The sequence below is a fragment of the Cygnus atratus genome, chromosome 3 (assembly GCF_013377495.2).
Source record: "Cygnus atratus isolate AKBS03 ecotype Queensland, Australia chromosome 3, CAtr_DNAZoo_HiC_assembly, whole genome shotgun sequence".
NCBI classification, from domain to species: Eukaryota; Metazoa; Chordata; class Aves; order Anseriformes; family Anatidae; genus Cygnus; species Cygnus atratus.
Genome location: NC_066364.1, coordinates 102,265,462 through 102,289,167, shown reverse-complemented (window position 1 = coordinate 102,289,167; position 23,706 = coordinate 102,265,462). Strand labels below are relative to the sequence as shown.

Here is a 23,706-nt window from a genome sequence, read left to right as displayed (position 1 = left end):
CAGATGTGTCATATTAGACAAATGACCTTTTTGCTTGATTCTCCACCTAATGCTGGTTGAAATCTTGTATAGAAAGATGAGTGAAAGAAGTCGTTGTTTTATATTCCATGCCAAGGCTTCATCTCTAATGAGCACTGATGGCTTTTACTGCTTGTTTTTTGTGTCAACAGGAAATCAGAACTGATCTTCACCTTTTGAGCACTGTTATTTTATTGTTTGACTGTTTAAGTTGCTTTCCTTTAACAGACAAAATACAGATACAATCACACAGGAACTCAGTTCTTCGAGATTAGGAAAAGCAGACCTCTAAGTGGGTAAGTGTCTCTGGAAGTGGTCTCCTGTCCTACTCCCCTGTAAACATGGAGGGCAGTCGGCTGGCATTGTGGTGTCGTGGCAGGCTGCCTGGCACAGCCCAGGCTTTGCACGTCGCTGCCTGGGCCAGGAAGGTCCCATCGTGCTGCCAGGTGGTGAACGGGCCCATCGAGAGCCAGCAAGTGGAAGGGCTGAACTTGCTCAGCAGCCAGGTGGGAGCTGCAAAGCTTGAGTGTACAGAGTTTGAAAAACTCAGTTCTTGCTTGTCAGTGTTGTTTTGGGAGTATTGTACCGTTTTTATGAGAACAATGCAAGTCCTGATATTCTGGTTGCACTAAAATGCCCTTTACTGATGGTAAGAAGAGATCAACTGCAAAATACTGCAGAAATCTTGACATTGCCTTGGGCTCAGTCGTTTCCCCTGGAGGATCACAAGGAATAGTTTTAAGTCGTGGTCTTGCTTCTCCCTTTGCTGCTCCTCGTACCATTCCTTCCATCTGGCTGACTCATGCTCTGGGTGACACTGAATTGTGCAATACAAATATGAACATGTGCACAGGGAGCGTGACAACAGGGAGTTGGGATCCCTTACATGTAAGAACCATAATTATGACAGCTCTTTAAGAAGGCTCAGTAAATTGGCAGATTAGGGTGGGAAGTGATATTGACAACATTGTGCTTTTTTTTTAAGGCAAAATTTAGATAAGCAGAATGTATTGACTTCTGTGGGCTGGCCTGTCTAGCTCTCCCGAGCTGTCTGTCACTAATCTAATGGTCCCTTGCTGTAAATTCCAGTTCCCATCACAGCTCTAGTCTTGAGGTTTTCATCTTGCTGACAGCAATTTTTATGACTTCCTTTCTCTATGCAATTTTACTGTACTGGTGGAACTAGTCTAGAGGAAACCCTGTGCTTTGAATAAATTGAGGGCTTTGTAGAAGCTTAAACCAATTGGTCATTCATGTTTAAATTTGTCTCATTACTTTTCCACAAGGAAGTGGAGGATGAGAATGAGCTCACTGCTTGAAAGGTCTGTGTTTTCTGTGTTGGGCTTGATGAAAGTCTGGTTTATGAGGACAGTGCTCTTTCCTGAAAGTGAACCAGTGATGCTCCCAGCTGGGGATGTAATCATGGCTTTGGATCCCCTTCTAAGTGGTTTCATTTCCTCTGCTTACCTGCCTTTATTGTTTGTGGCTTGGGCAGTTGTATTTGGCTTCTCTCCTTGTTGTCTTGCTGTAATGACTTCTGAGCGACCTAGTTAGTGGTGATGGGGCTTCTGCAGAGTTACAGCAAATATCCCTGGAAATGGTCAGGCTCCTAGGGCTGGCTGCTGGCTGTTTGCTGCCCACATTCACCCCTACTTGGTGTATGTTGGACTCGCACAGCGTCAGGTCCTAACCCTGTGCTGGTTTGCTCCTTGACCTGATGGACTGGAAGGTGCCAGGAGTCATGGAGCTGTTAGGAGCATGCCTGGCTGCTCCAAATCGTGTCAGACTGCAGTCCTCACTGAGTTTCTCCAGCTTTGAGCAGGGGAGTAATGCTCTGATCTCCCTGTAACATCAAGGTGTCCCTGAAAGTCTTCCTTCACCTGGGGTCTGAGTTGGGCTGCGTGGTTCATCACACCAGCTGCAGGCATTTCCTCTTGCAGTTGTCCTAGGCAATTTGTTCACCTGCTGCCAGGCCAGTTTTCATCAGTGTTCAAAAATCACCCACACCTGCAAGATTTTTATTTTATTTTATTTTCCTCCTGGGAGGCTTGTTCTGTTTCGCAGGAGCTCTGAGCTGTGTCTCTGGGCTGCTTCCTTTGTCCTCAGCTGGCGCCTGGTGGACGTGCCGTAAGCTGGAGGAGCTCGTCTGGAAGATGCTTTGTGACTTCCAGCGCAGTAACAACGGGCCCCTTGTGCTGAGGCAACAAGCGGTGCTTTGAGGAGGCTGCCGTGGTGTGAACGGCCTCACTTGCTGCTGAGGGGTAGGAGATGCGTGGGGCAGGAGGCGGGAGCGTTGTTCCTTGCCTCAGATGGGGGGAGAGCTGCACTGGGAATGCTGGTGTCCCTCCAAACACGGTGCCCAGATCCCCTCTCACTTGTTGCTCTTGCTGTGCATCAACCCTGGCTTGTAGGATCCCTTGCTTGCTGGTGAGCTAGTGCAGGAGCCTGCTGGCAAAGCAAAGCTTGTGTTTGCAAGTTGATCTGGCAAGATGCTGCGTGCTGTTGGATTCCACCGACTCCTAGAAGTTGAGGCTGTTCCCAGAGCTGTGATTTATGGGTGCAAAGCGTGTTTATTTCATATTATGAAGGCTCAGGCTAGTGAAAGTGTTACAAGGTCTTTGGCAGCCTGTCTTCCTGAAAGCTGGACACAAAAGTGAACACTAGGTGGAAATGATTAATATTTATGAATTCATGTGAAAGTTTCCTAAAGCATATTAATGAGTATTTCTGTTATGGAGGGAGGACTCGATATTATGGAGATTTACTGTCAGCATTGGCATCGTACATGAAAATAAAGATGTGTGGCTGGGCCTAGGAACGAGAGCATAAACTGCTTATAGGAACTCATAACATTAAGGAACTCATAGCATTAAGTGGCACAAGCTTGATGTAACTCAGTATTGAAAATCTCTCATGAAAAAGTTGGTTAGCTATCAGCTTGCATCTAGACTGCCAGACACCCTGTCTAGACTACCGATAACACTGGAAAATGTTAGGATTCTGCTGGTATGGCTTTGTAGGTCGGGGTGGTAAAGATGTGACCCTGAAAACTGCGTGTGGTGGTCCTGTTGGATTGGCAATCTGCATCTGAAACCAGAGTTTGGCTTGCCTGGGTTTGCTGTACCTGCACAAAAGGCAGGTTTGCAGCTGCAGGAGTGCTTTGCTAGTAGAGCATGCAGGTCTCCTGACCCAGGACAGTGTCCTTGGCATAGGCTTTGTGATGCGTGCTTTCATACGGGGCAGGCAAAGGGCACCGTGTGGAGGTCTGTCCTACTGATACGTGAGAGAGGTGCAGGTGTGACAGGAGTGTTTCAGACACCGGTAGGCCTGGTTTTCCCTTTTCCATACAGGGTTATGCTGGCAAAACCTATCTTACCACTTCTGTTGGGACAATTCTGGTTAAAAACTGGCACCTCTAACTGAAATAGTTATCCTTTACGTTTCCCGAGCATAGATCATATCAGAGCTTTAGAAGAAAAAAAGTATTTCCAGCGGTTTAGTAATGTCTGTAGCTGTTAATCCAATGCCGACAGACTTTTATTGCTGGCTTTACAACAAGCCATAAACCCTCTGCAAGCTTCTGTTCGAGGACACAGCAGTGAGCCGTGGCGAGGAGCAGGGATCTTCATTCCGCAGGAGGTAACCGGGGGGGCGTAGGCAGGTGTGGTGGTGTGCTGCTCCCTCCATTTAGTGGCCAGGGGATCTTTGGGTGGATTTTGGGGGCTTTGGAATTGCAGGCCAGAAGCTGCTCTGTGGAGATGGAGCTGTTTGGTGATGGCAGATAAAAATGGATAATCAATAGTGAGAGGAGCGCGATAGCTGCAGTCACGTGGGAGCTATGCAACCAGATAACAGAGAGGGGGCAAAAAAACAATGCTGTTCCAACACACCGTGCTATTAAGGAACCCTGATGGAGCCGTAAAGAAAAACGGTCTGGTGCCACTTCCAACCGATAGCCTGCAGGAGGTGTAGGAATGCTTGCTTCGTTCTCACGTGGAGAGAGCTTGTCACAGACAGGCTGCTGTGTTCAGTGTGTGGTGGAAGTCCTTTTGCCACTCAAACAAGCTGGTGCTGGGAAGATCCGTGAGAATGGTAGCTGCACCGTTGTTTTATCTCCTTTCACTCCTGTTGGTGCCTTTCACATCTCTTTTTGCTTCATTTGGGAAGAATAAAGCTGTCAGGAGCCTTTGAAAAACTAGGGAGAGGGAGCTTTTATGGGCCTCGTGCAAGTACTGAGGCTTGGGGAAGGAGGCCTTGGTGGAAAACATGCTGGAAGATTTTAACTTGAGATTTATTCAAGTCTGTAGGAACCTTTTTGGTGAAGGTAATGGTTTACCTCTCCGAGGCATGTTCCTCTCTGAAGCAGCTCCAAGGTGTGGTGGGTGCCAGGTGGTGGGAGCCCTTGGTACTAGGCATGCTAAAAGGTCTGAAGCTTTTTCTAACCTGTGTATGAGATGGACAGGGTGCCCTAAGGAAAAGTCAGGGAGCAAAAGGAATTCATGGTTCACATGGGATGGCTGCAGTCACTGCCATCCTAAATGGAAAGCATCCTAAAGAGGCAAAACCAACTCATCTGTGGGTCTTCTTGACCTAGTGTGGAGCCTGTTCATGTTAGCTGCATTTATCAGAAGCAGAAGTGTGAACTGTGATCTGGAGTAGAGGTCTGGCAGATCTTAGGTGAAGGAGGGAAGCTGCACAGTGCTTAGTTTTAATTCAGCAGTCTCCCCTGGGTGATGGGCTGCCCCAGGGCTCGCTGCAGTCTGTGGGGAGGGTGGCATCAGGTTAGTTCCCAGCTACCCTTCACGTGGGATTGAGAAGTAACGTGGAACCTATTCAGATGACTGGAAGGACTTAAATAAAAATCCCACAAAGAAACCCTGCTCAGAAAGGCAATCAAAGAGCTTGATGCTGGTTTTTTATTTTTTGTTTTTTTCCCTTTCCTTCATTAACAAGTTTATGTAGCCTTTCTGGTTACAATTGATACCTGAATGTGATAACAATTCAGGAGTGAAATCAGGCAAAGAGAAGTCAAAGAGCACTTGTAATGAGTCGTTTTTCAGGTGAGCTGGATGCAATGGAGTTAGTTCCAGGTGACTTAACTGACAAGCAGACTCCAAACCATTTATGCTTCAGATGGAGAACGTGGGCAGGATGGGTGCTCACGTTGGAAGCAGGATGGCAAAGGTACCAGCCTCTTTGGAAGAGGGGAAAAAAAGGGGTGTGGGTGGGAAGTAGGTCTAGGAACTTTCAATTTATCTGCAATTCCAGGAGAAATGCTCGAGCAATCAAGTGTCTGGAACATAATAAGGTGGTAAGTAACAAATGAATTTAATTTGACGTGGCTTATTTCTGATAGTTCCCCTCCATGAGAGTGTTGGAGCTGTTGTGCAGAAGGGAGGAGTGGCGGAAGGGATAACTCTTTGCTTCAGTCTGGCCTTTGGCAGCCTCCAGATAAGGCGGAGACATCCATTCTAAACGAAACTCTTGTGACATAAGGACTCAACCTGGTGAAAAGCTGGGCTCGGAAAGTGTTACTAACCAACATGTTGTTCTTGGTCTAGCAGAGCTTCTCGGTTGAGGTTTGCAGTATCTATCCCAGTTCAATGTTTTTTTTTCATTAATGGTACAGATAAGGCTAATTGTTTGCTCGTGTGCTTTGTGCCCCAAGCAGGACGAGGCTTTGCAAGGTGGAATTACACTTCAGAGTGATCTTGGAGAGCAAGAGGGATGGACTGGGAGTTAACAGCATACTGGTTTGGTTGCAAAAATACATGGAAAGCTGGATTCAGAAGGTGGACAGTGTGTATTGGTATGGTGGGCTCAGGTGAAGGGTTGTGCGTGAGTCAGTTGAAGAGAATCTAAAAGGAAAAAAGCAACAAACATTGTCCCAGGTCTAGAAAACATGACCTATTGGAAAGCTTGAGGGGGAGAGGAGTTTATTTAAAACAAAACCAACCCCTTTTTTTTCTTATGTTTGCAGAAGAGAGGGCAGATTACAGCCTCTTGCATATACAAATCTGTGTTGCAAGAGAAGAGATAATAAATGGTCTCCTGCCTGCTGTAGGTAGCAGAAATAGCTTCTGATTTAAATTGTGAAAATAAAGATTTAGTTTGAACGTGAAGGGACCTTCTTAGATGTGAGGTTAAGTATAGGATAGATTTACTGGTAGCTTTGCAAGCCTTTGAGAACCCAGTTAAAAGTAGGCTGGAAAATTATCAGCGAGGAGTGATTTAGATTTGGCTTATGCTACCTTGGTGGCTTAGGGATGCTCTGAAGGCCCTGGTCCCAATGCAAACGCAGTTTCTGAGGCTGTGGTTCGACTCGAGCTTGTTAAGAGCAGCAGAAAGGCTCTCGGTGGTTATTGAAATGGGTCATCCGGATAACCTCCGTGGCTTGTGTTGCAAACACGAAGGAAAAAGAAAACTGTTTGCTGGGTGTTCCCCAGGACTCCGGAGTACATGCAGGGCTTGTGGGGGTGTGCAAGGGTGGGGTGGCTGGATGCACAAGTCCTCGGGGCTTGATTTAGCCCCCAGCCAGCTCTGTTTCTGTGCTCCATCAGCTCACATCAGCGCTGAGCACCTCTTGCTCCAGGGCATGGTCCCCAGGAGCTGCCTGGTGGAGCGAGGCTGGTTGAGCCCATGAGTTAGGAGAGCTGCAGGGTGCCGTAGCCAGATCTGGGCAGCTGCAGGGGGCTGAGGAGGGTGACCCCTGGGCCACCCAGCCTATACCTGGCCCTGGCCTTCCCTTCCAGTCCCCTCTTCCAGGGAGGGCTGTGATTCCTGCTTCCTCATGCTTGGATGCTGGACAGGAGGGCCTCCTGCGGTCCCTTCCAGGCTCAATTACCCTGTGATGCGATGTAAAGTAAAGGGAGAGCTGCTGCTGGCCTCAGAGGGAGCGGCTGCTGTACGTCAGTATGACTTTTTCTTTTAAGCAAGCGAAATGCCTCTCCTGTTCAATTTAAATCTGTCTTAATAACCACGTAGCATCTCAAAAAGCTGTACTTCAAACCCAGCGTGTGTGTGGCTTGCAGACAGAGCACATGTTAAATACAACTTAGTATTTAAATACCACGAGTGTCACTGCGACAGATGAGTTGGTACTAATTTGGCTGTTCGCTTAGGCCGATTACTTTGAAGACTCCCTCCCCGGCTGTAAAGTCACTGCTGATATAGCCACGCTGACACGTTGACTTTATGGCAGCAGTGAGCTCGTGCAGGCGGGCGCTGGGAGACCTGATGCTGCTTGCAGTGATGCGGTGGTTACTCCAAGCCCAGTGTACGCAGGGGAAGAGGTTTGGAAATTGAGTGGATCATCTTGTTCGTGGATGCATCCTATGCTGCAAACACTTCACGTGCTGGCGGGAAGGAGGCTCTGCAGCAGCTTCTGCCCGGCCAGCTCTGAGGGGCCCCTTGGTGTGCCTTCACCGGGGCTGCTGCTTGCTGCCGTGGTGGGGCTTCTCTCGCTGATGGCAAGCGTGTAGGAGGCAGGCTGACTCTAATTCGTCTTCTGTATGGCAGGCAGAGTGTAAAGAGCAGCTGTTTACAAATGAAAAGATAATTTCCAGCTCGGATGAATTGGGTACGCAATCACTGTGACAGGCAGTAATAACAGTGGGAGCTGCGCTGCAACTTGCGCTGAGTGCGGGGTTTAGAATGCATGAGATGTGTGCGTTGGGAAGGGGGAAAATAGATGAAAATATGCATCTTGAGCCATTAGTCGTCATCTCTAGTACAAATATTTCTATCTTTTAATGTCGTGTTTCCTCAAGAGCAGGGATCTCTATAAAAAGCTCTCCTCAGGGAAAGGATAGGGTTAGAGGAGGCTTCAAAATAGAAGTCGTCCTTTGTTTGGGCTTTTTTTTGCTGACTATTTTACCTCTTTTTGTCTCCTTCCTGTATTTTTTTTTTTAAACTCTTCAGGATTTGGGGATCTGCTGGCAGAAGAGGGTAGTGTACCTTGTAGGTCGATGGTGCAGTATCAGTCTGACACAGTGGCTTACTCAGCTGAGGTCAGATTGCTTGCTTCTCGTCACAGCATTGTCCCTGTCAGATGAGGCTACTCCAGAGACAGAGTCTGGATTCCACTAAATTTTGTGGACTTGCCAAGATCTTGGGAATGCGTAGTTTGCTGCATTCCTGTAGGAAATCCTGCGTTTCTTACAGTCCACAGGAGATGGAGAGGAGCAGCAAGATAACTCAGCTTGCAGTGGTGTGAAATGCCTGTGCTGACAGAGCTTTCTGCAGAGCAGACTCAGATAAAAATACATTAAATTCCTGCCTGCACCTATAGGCATTAGCTCAAATGGGTGTTTGTAGCTTTCAAGGGATATCACAATTCCTATTTCCTTTTTTCTCTCTTTCTAGAAGAGAGCTGCATATTTTGAAAATCAGCTAAATTTGGTCATGCTGTGGGAGCTTACATGATTGCCATCTTGCAGCTCAGCAGGGCTTTGTGTTGCAGTCCAAAGCGATGCTCAGGGCATTGCTGGGAGAGGCAGCAAGAACTGTGTTTCTCCAACTCATCTGCAGAGGCATGGAAGGCACGGGGATGCCAAACACCTGTTTATTTTTTCAGTCATCCTACAGAAATTAAGAGGGCTCTGGCAATCGCTGAAGAGGAGAATCAAGTTCACCAGCACTTGCTGAAATGAAAAATGGAGGTGTCTAGCGCTCTGAGTACAACAGAATCCTTTGTTCCAACTGAAAAGACTAAAACCCTCTTGTTTCTGTACCAGGTTAATGGAGACAGCAAGAGAAATGACCAGGGAGTCCCTACCCATCAAATGCCTTGAAGCAGTTATCCTGGGGATGTATCCTTTTACATGTCTGTGGCTTTTTCCACTGCAGCACTGTTGAATATATCGCCATTCCTGGACGACGTTTGAGATGCTCACAGCCACAGGTGAGTGCAAGCAGCTCAGAGAATTTCCATGGGATTGACCAACAAGTTGCTGGTGTCTAGGTGTGTCGGTAGGAGCTTGGAGGCTGTGTGCATGGTTCAGAAGGGTCAGCTGGCATTATTCCCACTTTGTCTTCTGCCTGGGTAATCTGCATAATGTCGGGAGCTGACCCAAAGTGCCCAGATAAGTAGCTGTCTGTGCAGTCCTTGCTTTCTTCTTTAGTCTTTTTTTTTTGCCGGTTGTTGTTGGAGCTTGGTAACACCTGACAAATGTAGGTTCTGTGCTACATTTGTCTAATGTTTACATAGCAAAGTCGTGTTGTGATTTTTTTTTTCTCTGCAGTTGTACTTTGTGCAGAAATGTGCATAGTATAGTTAACCATTACATTAAGGTAAAGCTTAAATGCTTATTTCATACTCAAATCCAGAAAATAACGTTTTCTGTTTAGAGACAGGCTTGCTTCTTAATCCTTTTGTACTCTTACTGGTAAATAAAGTAACTTGCATCATCCCAAAACACCAGAGATGGACAAGGCAGGACTACAGGAATAGTTGTCTACTGGATATGTCTCACAGCAGCTGATCAAGTTTGATTTAAAACAAAGGAAACCCAACCCAAAATAAACTCACAAGCAGAACAGCTCCTCGAACGCGTCTGCTTCATTTTGCTTGCTGCTGCTGCCCCCTCTCGTGGCAGCACAAACCAACAGAGCCTGTGGGTAGTGCCCTCTGTTGGCTGATGTGAGGGGGCAGTGGTGAGGCTTGAGAGGAGCTTTCTAAGAGCTTCCCCCCGAAATTTGCTGCCTCCTCATGCCCCAGCAGCTGCTGGTGGCTTGGGCAGGGAGCAGTTCCTCTGCTGGCAATCTGTGAGCCTGGGAGAGGCTGTGCCCGAAGTGGAGGGGCTGCTCTGGGGTGGGGAGGGGATGTGGGCATATGCTGCATGGGGGGCTTGAGTGTATTAGTGATGTACAGATGACCTTGATAACCTAAGAGTACTCTGACTGGTTTAATAAGTCCTGACCATTTTATTTTTATTTGGGGAAAAAAAGCTTTCTCAGGAAAGGTTTTCTTCTGCCTGCCTCAAGCCTGATTTCAGGATTTTTTGGAGGCAAAATAGCTGAAGGTTCTGGATTATACTATTTAGTGGTGTCTGAAATTTCTTCTGATGTTTTTTAAGCTTTGGATGAATATTTCTGTTTCTATACAGTACTTTCAAAAATGTTTATGGAAAACCTTTAATTGAGATTACCTCCTGAGAAGTCTTAGGAAGGGGAGAGAATGGGACAGGCTTGTCTTTTCCTGTGACTTCTTTGCTGTCTTGGAAGCCTCCTGTGTAGGAACAGGGGCTACCTGCTGGGGTGGTTATCTTTGTAACAGCATGTTGTTCAGCTGATTGATCTTTTTTCTTTCTCAGCCCTGAGATTTTGATCTTCAGCATCAGCTTCCAGATGTGGACACGGTGAGGCCAGCAGCTGTGACTTGCTTTCCAAGGTTGGGCGGTTTCTGCCCTCCATTCCCTCTCCTGAGTGTCAAATCAATGCCATTGCATGTGCCTGAGTTGAGCATCCCTGTGCATGTGGTAACCTCTGTCTCCAGAAATAAGGTTCCGCTTGCAATTTGTGTGCTGACAGGCTTTGTTGTGTTGCTTGGATACTGGGAAGAGCAAAGCCTGGTTGGGTGGGCCCTCGGTGTGAGCCTTCATTCAAAGGCCGCCTCATACAGAGCAGCTTAGCAAGATGTCACTTTAATTGAGCAGCTTGCTGGCTCATGCAGTTGGCCTCTGCAGCCTGACTTCTTATAAAACACTTCAGTAATCCCGCTTGCTACAGAATTAAGTTTTGCATAATTGCCTTCGTGCTGGATCTTGAAGCGTTTTTGTCTGGCAGTGAGTTAAATACCGAGCAACCCTGTCTGCACGCACCGAGGGAGCAGCTGCTGTGAGATCACCAAAACCTCATACAGTTCTTACGGTATTACATTGATTGCAGCCGTCTGCATGGATCTCCTGCTCTGCTCTGCATAGCTGAACTGGCTCTGTATCCTGCTGCTTCCATGGCATGCTCATCAGTGCCTAACCAGAGGCATTCTTCCTGCTGTCATCCCCAGGGTATTTCTCAGTTCAGCTGTAAATCAGCTGAGTAATGATGCGTTCGCCGCATCCATTACGAGCACCGATCGAAACTACTTGTGCTCAAGAAAGGGAGTAGTAAACCAAAAGGTGCCAGGGGAATTTTGTCCGTGCTGTATTCTTTATTAAAACGTGGAGAGCAAAATATCGGGGGGTGAGAGGGAAGTGCGGATCCTCAGGGGATCTCGCAGTGCTGTCTGTGACAGATGAATATAACTCGCTCCCATTGACTGCTGTGCACCTGTCCTGGTTCGTGCGAGGTAACCATCAGACCTGTGCAGTGTATTTATTAGACCTCCCCCGTCCAATAATATCAATAAATGAGGAAGGGGAGAGCAGAAGCGTCTCAGGAGGAGAGATAATTTAATAGCTTCTGCACTGTGTCTTCTGCACATTTAATCAGTGGGTGATGTTTATTGCTGCTGGAGTCCTGGGCCCATCCTGTTCTTCCTGCCCAGCAGGCAAATTCCTGGGCTAGGTGTGAGCCCCTTTGGGAAGGGGGAGAGTTTTCCTGCAGTCACTGCAGGATGGCTGGAATATTGATGTCTTCTCTTTGCCTTCTGCCAGCTTGTCTATAACTCGACCTGCTCATGAACTGAAATATGGACCAGGAGAGTTCTGCTGAATAGCTGCTGCCCCTCTGGTAGCTGGGAAGGGCTCAGAGAGAGCTCTTGATCACTTTAGTCTTCGTAGCCTAACCTTGGGCTAGTCATCTCAGGCTGCAGCTGGACGTTAGAGCACTGGCACTTCAAAAGAGTGATACTGGCATGGCAATCCTGGTTTGGGAGGCTGAGCTGGCTGCTTGAGCCTGGCTGTTCCTTTCTGGAAGCTGGGCCTGCCAGGGGAGCCCAGACACTGCAGGGATGCATGGAGCCTATCGCATCCAGTTGTGGGTTTGGTAGTGCTCTGCCTGGCCATCAGCAGTCGCAAACGTGGGATCTCAGTGCTGCTGAGTCTGTAGGAAATGCTGTCTGGCTCCAGGATGTGGTGTGAAGCTTCCCCAAGTGCTTGCCTCTGGCAGTTGGATGCCCTCTGACATTGCTAACAGTTGCTTAACTGTTGTGTAAAACAGCTCCTCTCTGCTTGCTGAAGCTGTATCTGATGTGTGAAGTGTGATGTTTGCTTTCTTCCTGTTCAACCTCCTCACTCTGAGCTAGCAGCTTTGCTGTTGCTAGCATAAATACTGCTGTCTCCTTTCTCCTCTTGTCCCCTGAAGGGTGTGTGGAGCACCTTATGGGGCAGCCTGCAAGGGCCTGGGGTCCTCTCACCCTTCCCTAGTCCCAGGGATGGCCACGAGAGGCAGGGACCAGAAACCCTGAGGTTTTCTGTGCTCATTTTAACCAAAGTTGAGTGAAAAGGTCCTACTGGGTGGGCTCTGTAAGACACAAAGCACTGTAACATCATCTTGTCCAAGTTAAATAGGGAGGATTTCAAGCATTGATTAGCAATAAGCAGCACAATGTGGATTCATCTGGTCAATATCAGATTCATCAGATGTTCTGTTTTCACCTCTGGTTTGCAATGCAGAGTGGAAATTGTAGCGGCGACAGCTACCTGCATCCCCAGTGAGCGTCAGGCACGATGCTGGGTGCTCCTGCAGCCGGACAAGAAGCACTTGGGAGCCTGGCTACTGGGAGAGCTGGGCGCTTAGACCCTCCTAGGGCATCAGTGCTGGCTGGCAGGTCTGATTAACCCATCGATATTGGCTCTCCTCTCTGAAAATGGAGGATATATCAATTTGTTTCAAGGTGCTGGGGGCTCTGTAACACCTCTCTGCACTGACTTACTTTTTTTTTCCCCCTCATTCAGAGCTCGAAGGACAAGCTCTCATGGGTGCTCCCTATGCCTGTGTCCCCTGGGTGTCTCTGCCAGTCTGGGTCCCTGCTCATGCAGCAGGGCATGGTGCAGAGCAGGGAATTCAGTGCTGTGTCCCCCAAGTGCCACAGAGTACCATGTCTGGCCAGCGGCCCGGCTGCCCTGCCCTGGCACACAGGCAGCCCTGGCCTGCTTTTGGGGTCTGAGCACCTCTGACGTTGGTGTCTCGTGGTGCTGTGACACTTGCTCCTCCTGAAGGGCTGGTGCCCTTGCCATATATCCCCCTGCCGCCTGTTGCGCTGGCTGCGGTTCCTCACAGCAGCGGGAGGCCGCTGGCAGTGAGCAACCCGAGCTCAGTTGCCCACAGAAGGCAGCTGCCAGCGTGTCAGTGCTGTCAGCTGCTAGGGCCTGTCTCCAGAGATGTTCAAAGCCCCGAGCCGGCATGAGGAAAGATCCTGCTTGTTACCAGAGCCATGCTGGGTAATGCCAGTGGCCTCACCCCAAAGCACGTTGCGTGCTTCAGGCCAAACTCTGCCCTCGCTGCTTTGAGCCAAACCCCAAGTCAGCCTCTTGGGGTGTGAGAGCAGAGCTCACCCCTCTGACAACGTCCCTCCTGGTGATCTCCGAGGGGATCAGCGTCCCTCAGTGCTGCTTTTGGGCTGCGTGGCCCTGCGGGCCGGGCCCTGGGATTCACACCAGGGCCTGGGACCTGGAGGGCACCGAGGTTTTGCCACAGCTGCCACTGCCCTCTCGTGCTGTGCGCCGTGTCGGCACTGTGGCACGTAATTTACTCCCCGACTCAGTCCTGCAGTTGCAGTCCCAGCTCAGAAATGCGATTACAGCTGTGGCATTGGCGTGTCATTGCCTTTTGTTTGCCACAATACAGCTCTACTTGGGCAGAGCAGAAAGGGAAAGAAATAACAATGATAGATGGATGGAGGGGAATATCTGATGTGCCTTTCCAGCCCGTGTGCTGTGTATTTCATCTCGGGTGGGGACTCTCATTAAGTAGTCGCTCAGCAGAAGCAACCTGTACCTAAAGGTTAATTTCCACAGCAGTTGTTGCTGGGTTGTTTGATGGTGGGTAATTTCCAGCCTCAAAAGAGTCTTTTACTCCTACCTAGTATTTAATGAGATTAAATTGCAACTCCTCCAAGACCTCATGGCGGAAGTGTGTATGTGTGGCAGGTGGCCACGAAAGCTTTGTGTGGGCTTAATAGAAAGGCGCTTGGGGAGCAGAGAGAAAACCCTTTCATAATGAAGGGGAAAAATAGTGGCGATGTTTGAAAGCTTCATAGGTGTTAATAAAAGATACTGCTTTTTCAGTTACATGGATTGATAAATACAATGGGCTTCCATAGGAATCTGTCTGTAGGACAAAAATTACTGTAATGTGACTTTGATGCACGCAGGATGCTCCTTCTAAGTCCTGGAGTGAGGTGACCCTTCAGGTGAGGTGACTGGGATGAGTTTTGCAGTTGTTAGGGTAGCGCTGGGCCTGATCCTGACCTCATGGTGTACTTAAAATGTTCAGTTCCCCTGACAGCATGCTTCGTTTGGTGAAGGTAGTCCTGCAAAGATCCAGCAAGACCACCGAAGACATGAGGGCTGGTTTTTTTTTTTCCCTTTTGGTGTAGTTAAGTCCAGAGCTGCTGCCCCTCACTGCTGTGAGGTGCTCGTGTTTGATGCTGGATGGGTGAAGGTGGGTACACATGGCCTTGGCTGGCAAGGAGGTGTGTGCTGCAGGGAGCCGTGCTCTGCTTTGCACGCTCATCCATGTTCACTGACATGCAGATACTGAAGGGCACCAGGTATTAGTCCATCAACACTGCTTTCTCCTATGTCTTCTGATATGTTTTCTCTAAGCTGTTAAAGCTGGTGATTTCTGGCACAATTAAACACAGTCAAAAAGCTTTACTGTGTCTATTCTGGAAGATTTTACCCATGTGTTTTTTAATTCCTTTTTTTTTTCCCCCCTTTGGATACTTGAGGTATCTCCTTGCATTTAACTTCAGATTCAGTGCAGCTCATGAACCTCTTACTAGTGGGTTCCTACAGTCATCTTGAGGGCAAAAATGTTCGTGCAATGCAGCAGCTGTTGGGAAGGTGAAATGTCCCATGGACAAAATGCATCCAGTGGCTCTCATCTGCCTCTGATGCTTTTCCTGTGCTCCTGTAGAGGGTAGAGGTGAAATGCTGAGTGTGTGCTAGGGGTCAGCATCCAGGGGTGTTGTGCTGGCGTTGAGGTGGAGTGTCAGGCTGGGCAGAAGCAGGACTGAGCCTGAGCTATGTTTGGTGGTGTTGGTAATGAGTCTTTGGGTTCTCCAGTTTCCCAGCAGCTGCCAGGCAGACGTGGTACGCAGGCAGGGAGGAAGGCCGGTCGCAGAAGGGTGGATGTTCTGACAGAAACATCCAGGGACGTCTCAGCTGTGCAGTGGCTCTTGTTTCACTCCTGTTAAAGAGCTTTTGGGGCACAAGGGAGGTGGGGGTGCTGGAGATCTCCATACCAGGCAGCTCCAGGGGGGAACAATGCTAGTCCTCCACCCTTTAGGCTGTCTCGATGTCATCTCAGCGGTCGTTACCCTGCAGCTGTATTTTGTCATTAAACCCAGTGTGGGTTGGTGGGGTCTCAGCTGTGGGAGGGAAAGGCACCTGCTGTCCCTGGGGACTGGGAGGCCTTGGGGTGGGTGTCAGTGCTTGGAGCCAGGGCGGGTATCAGCTGTTTGGGATTAGCAGCAGGGAGCCACACGCAGCGTAGGTGCTGACGCATGCCCACGTACATGAGGGAATCTCGCTCCTCTTCGCCTCGCCAGCATCCCGAGGAAACCACCTGGACCAGCGCGTAGCTCCTGTCTGAGGTCACACATTGCTGTTACAGGGCTTGGCCCCTGGCCACTTCATGTGGTGCGTTTGAAATGGCCAGCCGGCAATCCAGGGACAAATCTTGCTTTTCAGAAATGTTTGTTCCTGGCCATTTATCTGTGCTTATTTGGAGAAAATAATTATCAAGCTGGGAGCTTTCCTTTCCTTCATCTCAGCAATATGTCACGAGTGCAAAAGCCAGTCTTGTACACGGAGTTGCCAGACTGAGGGCCAGCCTGTAGACTGAAAGCCAGAACTGCAACCCCGGAGAGGATTCTGAGCTCTTTGTACTGCTTAAAGGCTGCAGGGATGTGTGAAAATGAGGATAAATAAACAGCCTGAGTCATACAAGCTCCAACATAAAGGGGAGGGATGTTCCCTTTTGGGAACAAAGGAGTATGGTATTGGTGTCAAATAAAGGAGTTCCCAAGGATCTGGGAGGATGGTCTCTGATCCAGCATGCTGAACTGAACACTGTTGTTGTTGCTTTGTTTTTTCTTCCCCCCAAGCATGGTTGAGTCAGGTCCTTTCCTGACTGAACAATTGCGTCCTGTTCTCCAAGTGCTAAAACGGGCTTTGGGCAGTATCAATTATTTCTGGGGTGCAGTGAGTATAAATTTGTGCTCGCAAGCAGGCGGGGGTCCCTGCAGTTACTGCTGCTGGGGGTCTCTCCCTGTTGTAACTGCGTGTGCTCACTTCTCAACCCCGTTGGTGCCTTGACTCGGCGCATGCCAGATACCTGACGAACGGGCAGCCCTCGGTGGAGCGATTCCCCATCAGCTTTAAAACCCACTTCTCAGGGAACTATTTTCATCACGTGGTGCTTGGGATTTACTGCAATGGCCGGTACGGCTCGCTGGGCATGAGCAGACGATCAGATCTGATGGACAAACCTCTGACGTACCGAACTCTGAGCGACCTCATCTTTGAATTTGAAGACTCCTATAAAAAGTACTTGCATTCGGTCAAAAAAGTAAAGATCGGATTGTATGTCCCGCACGAGCCGCACAGCTTTCAGCCCATTGAGTGGAAACAGCTGGTCCTTAACGTCTCCAAAATGACGCGCACAGAAGTCAGGAAGGAGCTGGAGAAGTTTGCCAGGGATATGAGAATGAAGGTAGGTCCTCGCCTCTGGGCCACCGCCTCCCAGAGGTGGCTGCGCTTTGTGAAGTCCTGCAGAGGTTGGTCATGCTCCCCGGGGGGCTCGAAAGGCAAGAGGGGAGCAAACCCCCGGCGGGACGGAGCTTCCCCACCGGCTGGTTGGACTGAAGAGCCCAGAGGGAAAGGCGGGGAGATGGGGCTGTGGGGTTTGGCTGCCCTTTGGGATGAGGGGTGTCCCTGACCGTGCCTCTGGCATGGGGAAAGAGCTGGCCGCAGCCATGGCGAGCAGGGATTTGGTGCCTTTCCAGCCTTCTGCTGGCAGCAGGAGCCGAGCAGGTGTGCTGCTAAGTATGGGGCTGGTTCTCTCCGAGAGGTATGTGGCACGGCCTCAGAGTTATTCTGGGTTCCCGTACCCTGCCCTGCTGAGGGATGGCTCGTGCGTGGCAGCCGTGTACCTTTTTGGTGCGGGTCGAGGCAGCCACCCCGCTCACCCTGGCTTCGAGTGCTGTTGGTGGCAACAGCCCCTGTGTCCTGCTGCCACCTCTCCTGCCCTGCCAAGTAGCTCAGCAGGGTGAGAGGCGTGTGGTGACCCCCAGCCTCCACCTCTTGTACATGTCCGACCCCAAGAGCTCCTGGAGGTGGCCTGCCGAGCATCCCCGCCTCTGGGATCCCTTCGTGCCAACGTGCTAAGCATGAGTGGCCGTGCTGCCCTCGATGGTGATGGTGTAGCCACGTGTCACAGGCTGAATTTAGTGCTTTTGGTAGAGGGCCCAGCTCTGTGTGCTAAGCTGCAACACTGGGTCATGCACAACCGGCAGCCTGGGAGACGAGCGCCTCTGCTCGCAGAGAGGGAAGGTGGAGAAGGCGATGGGGCTGTGGGAGCCTCCTTCAGCTCAGGCACAAGGCAAGCTTCTCATAACCCTTGCTGCTGCCAGCTCTGAAGAAAGCTGTGGATGTCTTTTTTTTATTTTTTAATACTTAGCTGGGAACTGAGTTGATGACACCAACTAATTCTTGCAAGGGGCCTTCACACAGCTATCACGTGATAACTGCTTTGAGCTCCTCTTAACCTGGGGCAGGGTCTGAGTAAACCCCAGGGGACTGAGGGCTCTTTGTGTGCCATCCATCCTACTGTCAGAGGCCCTTTTTATTTTTTTTTCTTTAGTGAATCGTTGCCTTCATTGAACGCATCTTCCTTCCCTCCCCCATCTCTCGCAGATTCTGAAACCCTCAAGTGCCCATTCTCCAGCAAAAGAGAGGTCACGGGGTAAGTCGTTGTCCCCTCGCCGCAGGCAAGCCACCAGCCCTCAGAGACGAGTGTGCCGGAGAGACAAATCGTGAGTATTGCTGTGCTGTTGCTGCTGCCGTCGCTGGTGGGTCACAGGATGAAGGCGATGATGTGTTATTTTACAGTACAAAGCTTGAGGCGTGCTCACTGACACAAATAGGAAAGCTGTACCAGGTGTCTTGGTTGCCTGAGAGGCTCTAGAAGCCAGGAGTGCCGGTGTCCCGGTGTTCCTGTGCTTACTGCTGCCTGACGGCCCCTCTGTGCAATGCCTCCTTGGAGGCCCTGCTGACCTTTGGTTCAGCTCTGCAGGGTGTTGGATGGCTGTGACAGTAGAAGTGTGGGTTTCACTTTTTTTTTTTTTTTCTAGTTTTTATACAGTGCACTCTTGGGAGAAGCAAACCTAGTTTGGGGTGCTAGAGAGCTTTACAGGGAGGCAAGTAGTTTGATCACATACATTCAGACGTAGGCATTAGAAACAGGACATCTCCTGGTGGTGGTGGGCGCCCTGCTGTCACTGTCCCTCTGCCAAGCTGGATTCCCCGTGATGAGCGTTGTTATCGGGTTGTGCTGCTGATGGAGAGGTTGTCACCGAGGACTGACGGGTAGGGACTGAAACAAACAAGCCTTTTCTTGCCAAAGCAGAAATACTGCTTCCATTGTGTTTCTTTGATTATAATCAGTTTAAAAACCAGACCACTTCCTTCATGCGTCGCTGCTTTAGCTTTTAACTGGGTGGCGAAGGATGGGCTAACCGCGTGCAATGCCTCTACATGGATACAAGTGAGCCTCCAGACCACGGGCCTTGTACAGCCGCCAGCGATGCAGCCTGCCATCCATACCTTACATGCGGAAGAGTCGGGTTTGAGCCGCGCTGCTTCGTGCCAGGAAGCTGACAGCTGTGAAAGCCTATACGTAACCCAGATCAGGCACATATTCACCATCGTTGCTTTTTAAATAGGCTCGCAGACTACTGTCTCAGCACTTATTTATTTATTTTCAAGTGGCTAACAAAGACATTAGGCTAGCTTTCTAAAGATAACTTGAAGATACTTTAGCAGCAGACGATTTAACAGCAGGCTTTTATTTTTACTCGTGAATTCATACTCGGTCCACGATGCTGTACTTTGGGCATCATCAACACAACACAAACTCCTTGTATAGTGCCCGGATAATTATAGTTGTGGCAAGACCTGCTCCTTCTTCGCCTCCTTGCTGCTTTTGGAGGGATGGGTTCACCTCTGGGGTTCTCGTAGGGCTTCTGTAGAATGCTCTGTGACTCGAGGGGGAAACAGGACCCAAAGGCAGATGTACGGAGTTTTACTGAAGTTTGGTCATGGTCTTGAGACAGCTCCCCCTTCCACCTCCATTAGGGAAATGAGGGAAAGAGCCCCCCCATTAAAACTAAAATTTGCAGTAGCTGATATGCAATTTTCAACAGAATGCTATTTTATTAGCAATAAAATAATACCCAGTCATATTTTTACACTAGTCCTGCCTCTGCAAATCGTTCCCGCTCATTTCCACACCCAGCAGAGCTGCTGGCACAGGACAGGTGCAGCTCTCGGTTGGCTCTGGACCTCTGTTTGTGTCCCGCTGAGACCGTGCTCTCCTCCGGAGCTGAGGTTATCTCAGAGCAGGATTTTGGTGTTTTTGTCACGTGGTTGGTTTGTTGCTCCTAGTACATCCTGCAAAGGTGCTCGGGGCTGTGTCTGCAGGTTTGGGCAGAGACAAAGCCATCAGAGGCTAGCTCGCCGGCAGAGCAGCGAACTCCTTGGCAGAACAAACGAGTTCCTCCTCCGGGTGGTGAGTCCTGCGCAGGTGAATGGCATTCAGGGATGAGCTGAGTGACAGATACCTGTATGCACAGCGATGAATCTCGGCTGAGGGGAAACACGAGAGGGGAAACTGGTATTTTCTTCTGTGTATCGATGCATCCTTGAGAACCTGGCTGCAGCGAGAGGCCTTTGTGTCACACACAGAAGGGGAAAGACTTTGGGTAAGGCTTACTGGGCTTTAGGCTGACTCCCGAGCTGAACAACGACCGTGCTTATTGATGCTGCATTTGGTTTCTTCGTGAATCTCTTATTTGCATGCTGTAATTACAGCTTTTTAGAGCTTGCAGGGGAGGGGGGGAGAAGTGTTTTTGCTCTAGCATGAGCTGGCAGGGGCTGAATAACACATTCGTTTGAGAGGCTTCACCTGCTGATGGCAAGCTGTTATTACAGCCTGCTTTTTGTCAACAATGAAATCAGATGGGCCTGCTGGGAAAAACCTCCCGGTGAAAAGCGTGCGAGTTGGGATGGCTCTGCCTGGTTGTTTCTGAAGAGCAGAGGCTGAGGTGGTGCTTAGGGACAGGGGTGGGTTGTACAGGCTCAACCCCTTAACTCACCATCCCGGTTCCTTACCATTCACGTTACGTCAGGGCTGGGGGGGGGACTGCTGGTGAGCCCCCGGCCGCGTTTCAGCCCGGGTACACAGCTACAGGGGACACAGGGTACGTCGCAGGACAGGGGTGGCAACACAATGAGCAGCGCGTGCCTGTGTAGGAGACTGATGTGTAGTCAAATTACAGCTCATTAATTAAACCATGGCAACGTGCTCTTAACCCACAGCTGATGGGATGTGATCCTGCTAAGGGTGGTTACAGAGGATATAGGGCGGTGTGAATCCGGTAAGTCTGAGGCTTTGTTGTGTCCACCGTCTTACGTCCCAAAGGAGGAGGGTGCAACAAATTGCAAGCCACTGCTGCAGCAGGCAAAGCTCCGTTTCATCCTCAATAACGTGTTTGGAGGTGGAGGGATTTGGGAAATAGTGTCACATGGCGGCCTGTAGCAATCTCTGCTCCTAAATGTGTTTGCCAGATCTATTTCCTTCTCATCTGATAGTGAGGTTTAACGTGTGTGCTGAGTGTCCTAGCGGCACTGCCCTAGTTCAGCTGTTGAAAGGAAAACTCTGCTAGTCCAGTGACTGCCTCTCTCTCTGGGATAATCAGAGGAGGCAGAACCATCCAGGCTGGCTTTAATTAAAGGGAGGGAAGGAGGGAGAGAGGCGTGGGAGGGGAAGAGGATCCTTTCCTAAAATTGAGGAAGGAAGGACAAGCTGGAAGCTTCATACAGCACATCTCTCGCTGGTCTCAGATGGCTATGCATGCTCTGAGAGGTGCAGCCTGTGCTTGTTTGCTGGATAGTCAAATCCCACTTGCTCTGTACCCGGCAGCTGCTGCAAGCACCCAGCAACATGCCACAAGAGGGGCAGGGGTGCCCCCGGCCTGGCTGCCTCTCCCAGGGTTGTGCTGGCTGCCCAGAGGGACTTTGGCAGGGACAGGCAGGCTGCGCAGGTGTAACGAGCATCAGCAGCGCATCTGCAATCTCACAGCTTACGTTTCCTGCACAGTGAGCAAACAAAGTGTTAAGGGCTGGAAACCAGGTGTCTGAGGAGCTGGAGGAAAACACTGGAGCGATTACTGACTTGACATTTTACTGCTCAGGCTTTAGCTGTGATTTCTGTGACGACTTGGACATGCTGTAGAGTCCTCTGTGGGGAAATTTTTGAAGTAAACTGTCCCTGGTTCTACACGTGCTCTCAGTTCCTGCGTGGCAGTGTCAGGACCGTTGTTGAGCAGCGCCCTCTTCCCTCCTTTGCCCGCAGGCCAGCGGTGGTGGACAAGAAGGGAGACCTGGCTACGCTCAACGAGGTGGGCTACCAGCTCCGCATCTAACAAAGCCATAGGCTGGACAGAGAGAGGGCTTCCTTGGTGCTTCCCGCTGCACTTTACCTGCACTCCAGTGGAAGGAAAAAGGAATGGGACTATTTATTAACTCGTGGATGTTTAAAATAAAAGTGTTACCTAGGAAATAGAACGGGGGGATTTTTATTTTTATTTTCGTGGCAGTATTTATTTTCATTTGACTCATGGAAAAGGCATCAGTGAAGAGAACCTCAAGTTGCTTGCCAGGATGTGAGGTCCTTTTCACTCTATCCTGTGGGAGGTAATTCCAGTGGTAAGCGAGTTTCTACACGTAGAGTTTTGCTGTACAAGTATTAATTGAATTTGGACAATGTGCTGGGTAGTAGCTTTGGGACGACTACAAAATCAAACACAGTCTTAAGATGTGCTGGGGTGCAGTGTTTAAAAAAAAATCACAGTATTAATATTTAATTCAGCAATAAAAACAAGCAGTGCAGAAGTGGCATGAGTTTTTAAATTGTCAACATTACCTCACTAAACTTAATAGATATGCAAAACTGTCAGTATTACTGTTTTGTAATGAATTTGTACCGTTTCCCAGCAGTTCTGGTAGTATTGAAACAGCACTGGATGTGCTCTGCCACCTGTATTATTGTTTTGTGCATGTTGCTGAAAGATGTTAGGTAATAGTAATATGCAAGTGTATTCTTAAACACTGACATCTTCAGAAAAAAAAGTTTTTTTTAAATGACAGTAGTTGAATAATGCATTTCTAAACTTTAATAATTTTTTATACTTTGTCACAAGCTTTTAGTCTTTCCAGACTACACTGCTGAAGCACAAAAACTAGAGATTGCTATTTTAGAGAGACAAGTGTTCATGTACTAGTTTGTTTCTTGTATATGTTCTTGGAATAATAGAGAAAATGTCAGAATTACTAACCCGAGTCTTTATGCTTTCCTTTCAACATTTGTGTGCAATTTTGAACCTTGTCTTTGAAAGGCTGAGCAGTCTCAGATAGTGATGCCTCGACATCTTATATTAAGATCAGACATCACAGGCTGAAGTGAAGCTTCCACCTTGCTGCTGTAGGGAGTTCTTTGTATACGCACTGTAGTAACAACTGCTTAGTCAGACCTGAATAAAGAAGCTTGTATTGGAACAAATTCAGCCATAAAATCAACTGTATGTCTGAAATAACAGAGAATCATCTGCTTCCTCCCTACTCTGTCCTTCCATTTGAAGATTGGGCCAAGGACCTGTGATGGATGGCAGCATTTTCAAGTGGTGGGGTAAGGCTTTCCTTGGAGTCTGCCTTTCACGTTAGTGAAGTTCTCTGGAAGCATATGAGGGCTGTGTTCCTGAAAATATTTCATTAGGTGCCTAAACAGAAACTGGATACTTCCAAAAGTCCAGCCTCTACCCTTTGTGCTGTGCTCCTAGATTATACTGCCATGGGACGTGTGTACCTCCTCTCCTGGGCGCCTGCTTTCTTTGGAATCGCAGAGAAGACAGGGCATCAACACAACGACAATAACGCTTAATCAAATTGAAGGATTTAAGCTCCAAGAACCCTTCTTGTCTCAGCCAAGAATTGAATGAATACAGAAGGAGATGAGCGCATGTACACAAACATCATTGCTCAGAGAAGTCAGTGAATCTCAGCTACCTAGGGCAGGAAGACAACACAGAGACCCAGCAACCTTCTACAAACCGTAAAAGGCTTTTCAATAATCAGGCTTCAGGATGCCTAGAAAGGCTTTTCAAATGTATTATACTTCTTTGTACAAGATGACTTTATTGATTACAGGGAGGCCTTTCTCATCCCTCTCACCCCAGCCTTTTTCACTCCTGTGTTCACAACAGGATTTTTTTTGGGTCGGGAGTGAAGTTGAAGAGGGAAATAT

The 23,706-nt window shown here is 49.1% G+C and overlaps 1 protein-coding gene across 2 annotated transcripts in view; it reads left to right on the top strand.

The window, feature by feature from the left end:
* VASH2 (vasohibin 2) overlaps positions 1-23,344 on the top strand; it is a 28,328-nt gene extending 4,984 nt beyond the window's left edge. Inside the window, exons 3-7 of one of the 2 annotated variants that reach the window (XM_035558482.2) lie at positions 258-314; positions 8,754-8,828; positions 16,458-16,839; positions 18,042-18,160; positions 23,243-23,344. In XM_035558482.2, coding sequence (XP_035414375.1) covers positions 258-314; positions 8,754-8,828; positions 16,458-16,839; positions 18,042-18,160; positions 23,243-23,336 — 727 coding nt within the window. In that variant the 3' untranslated portion in view covers positions 23,337-23,344. Of the gene's footprint in view, positions 1-257; positions 315-8,753; positions 8,829-16,457; positions 16,840-18,041; positions 18,161-21,759; positions 22,736-23,242 lie in introns of those variants that run through there. The other variant, XM_035558492.2, reaches the window with a different exon arrangement.
* Positions 23,345-23,706: the final 362 nt, after the last annotated feature.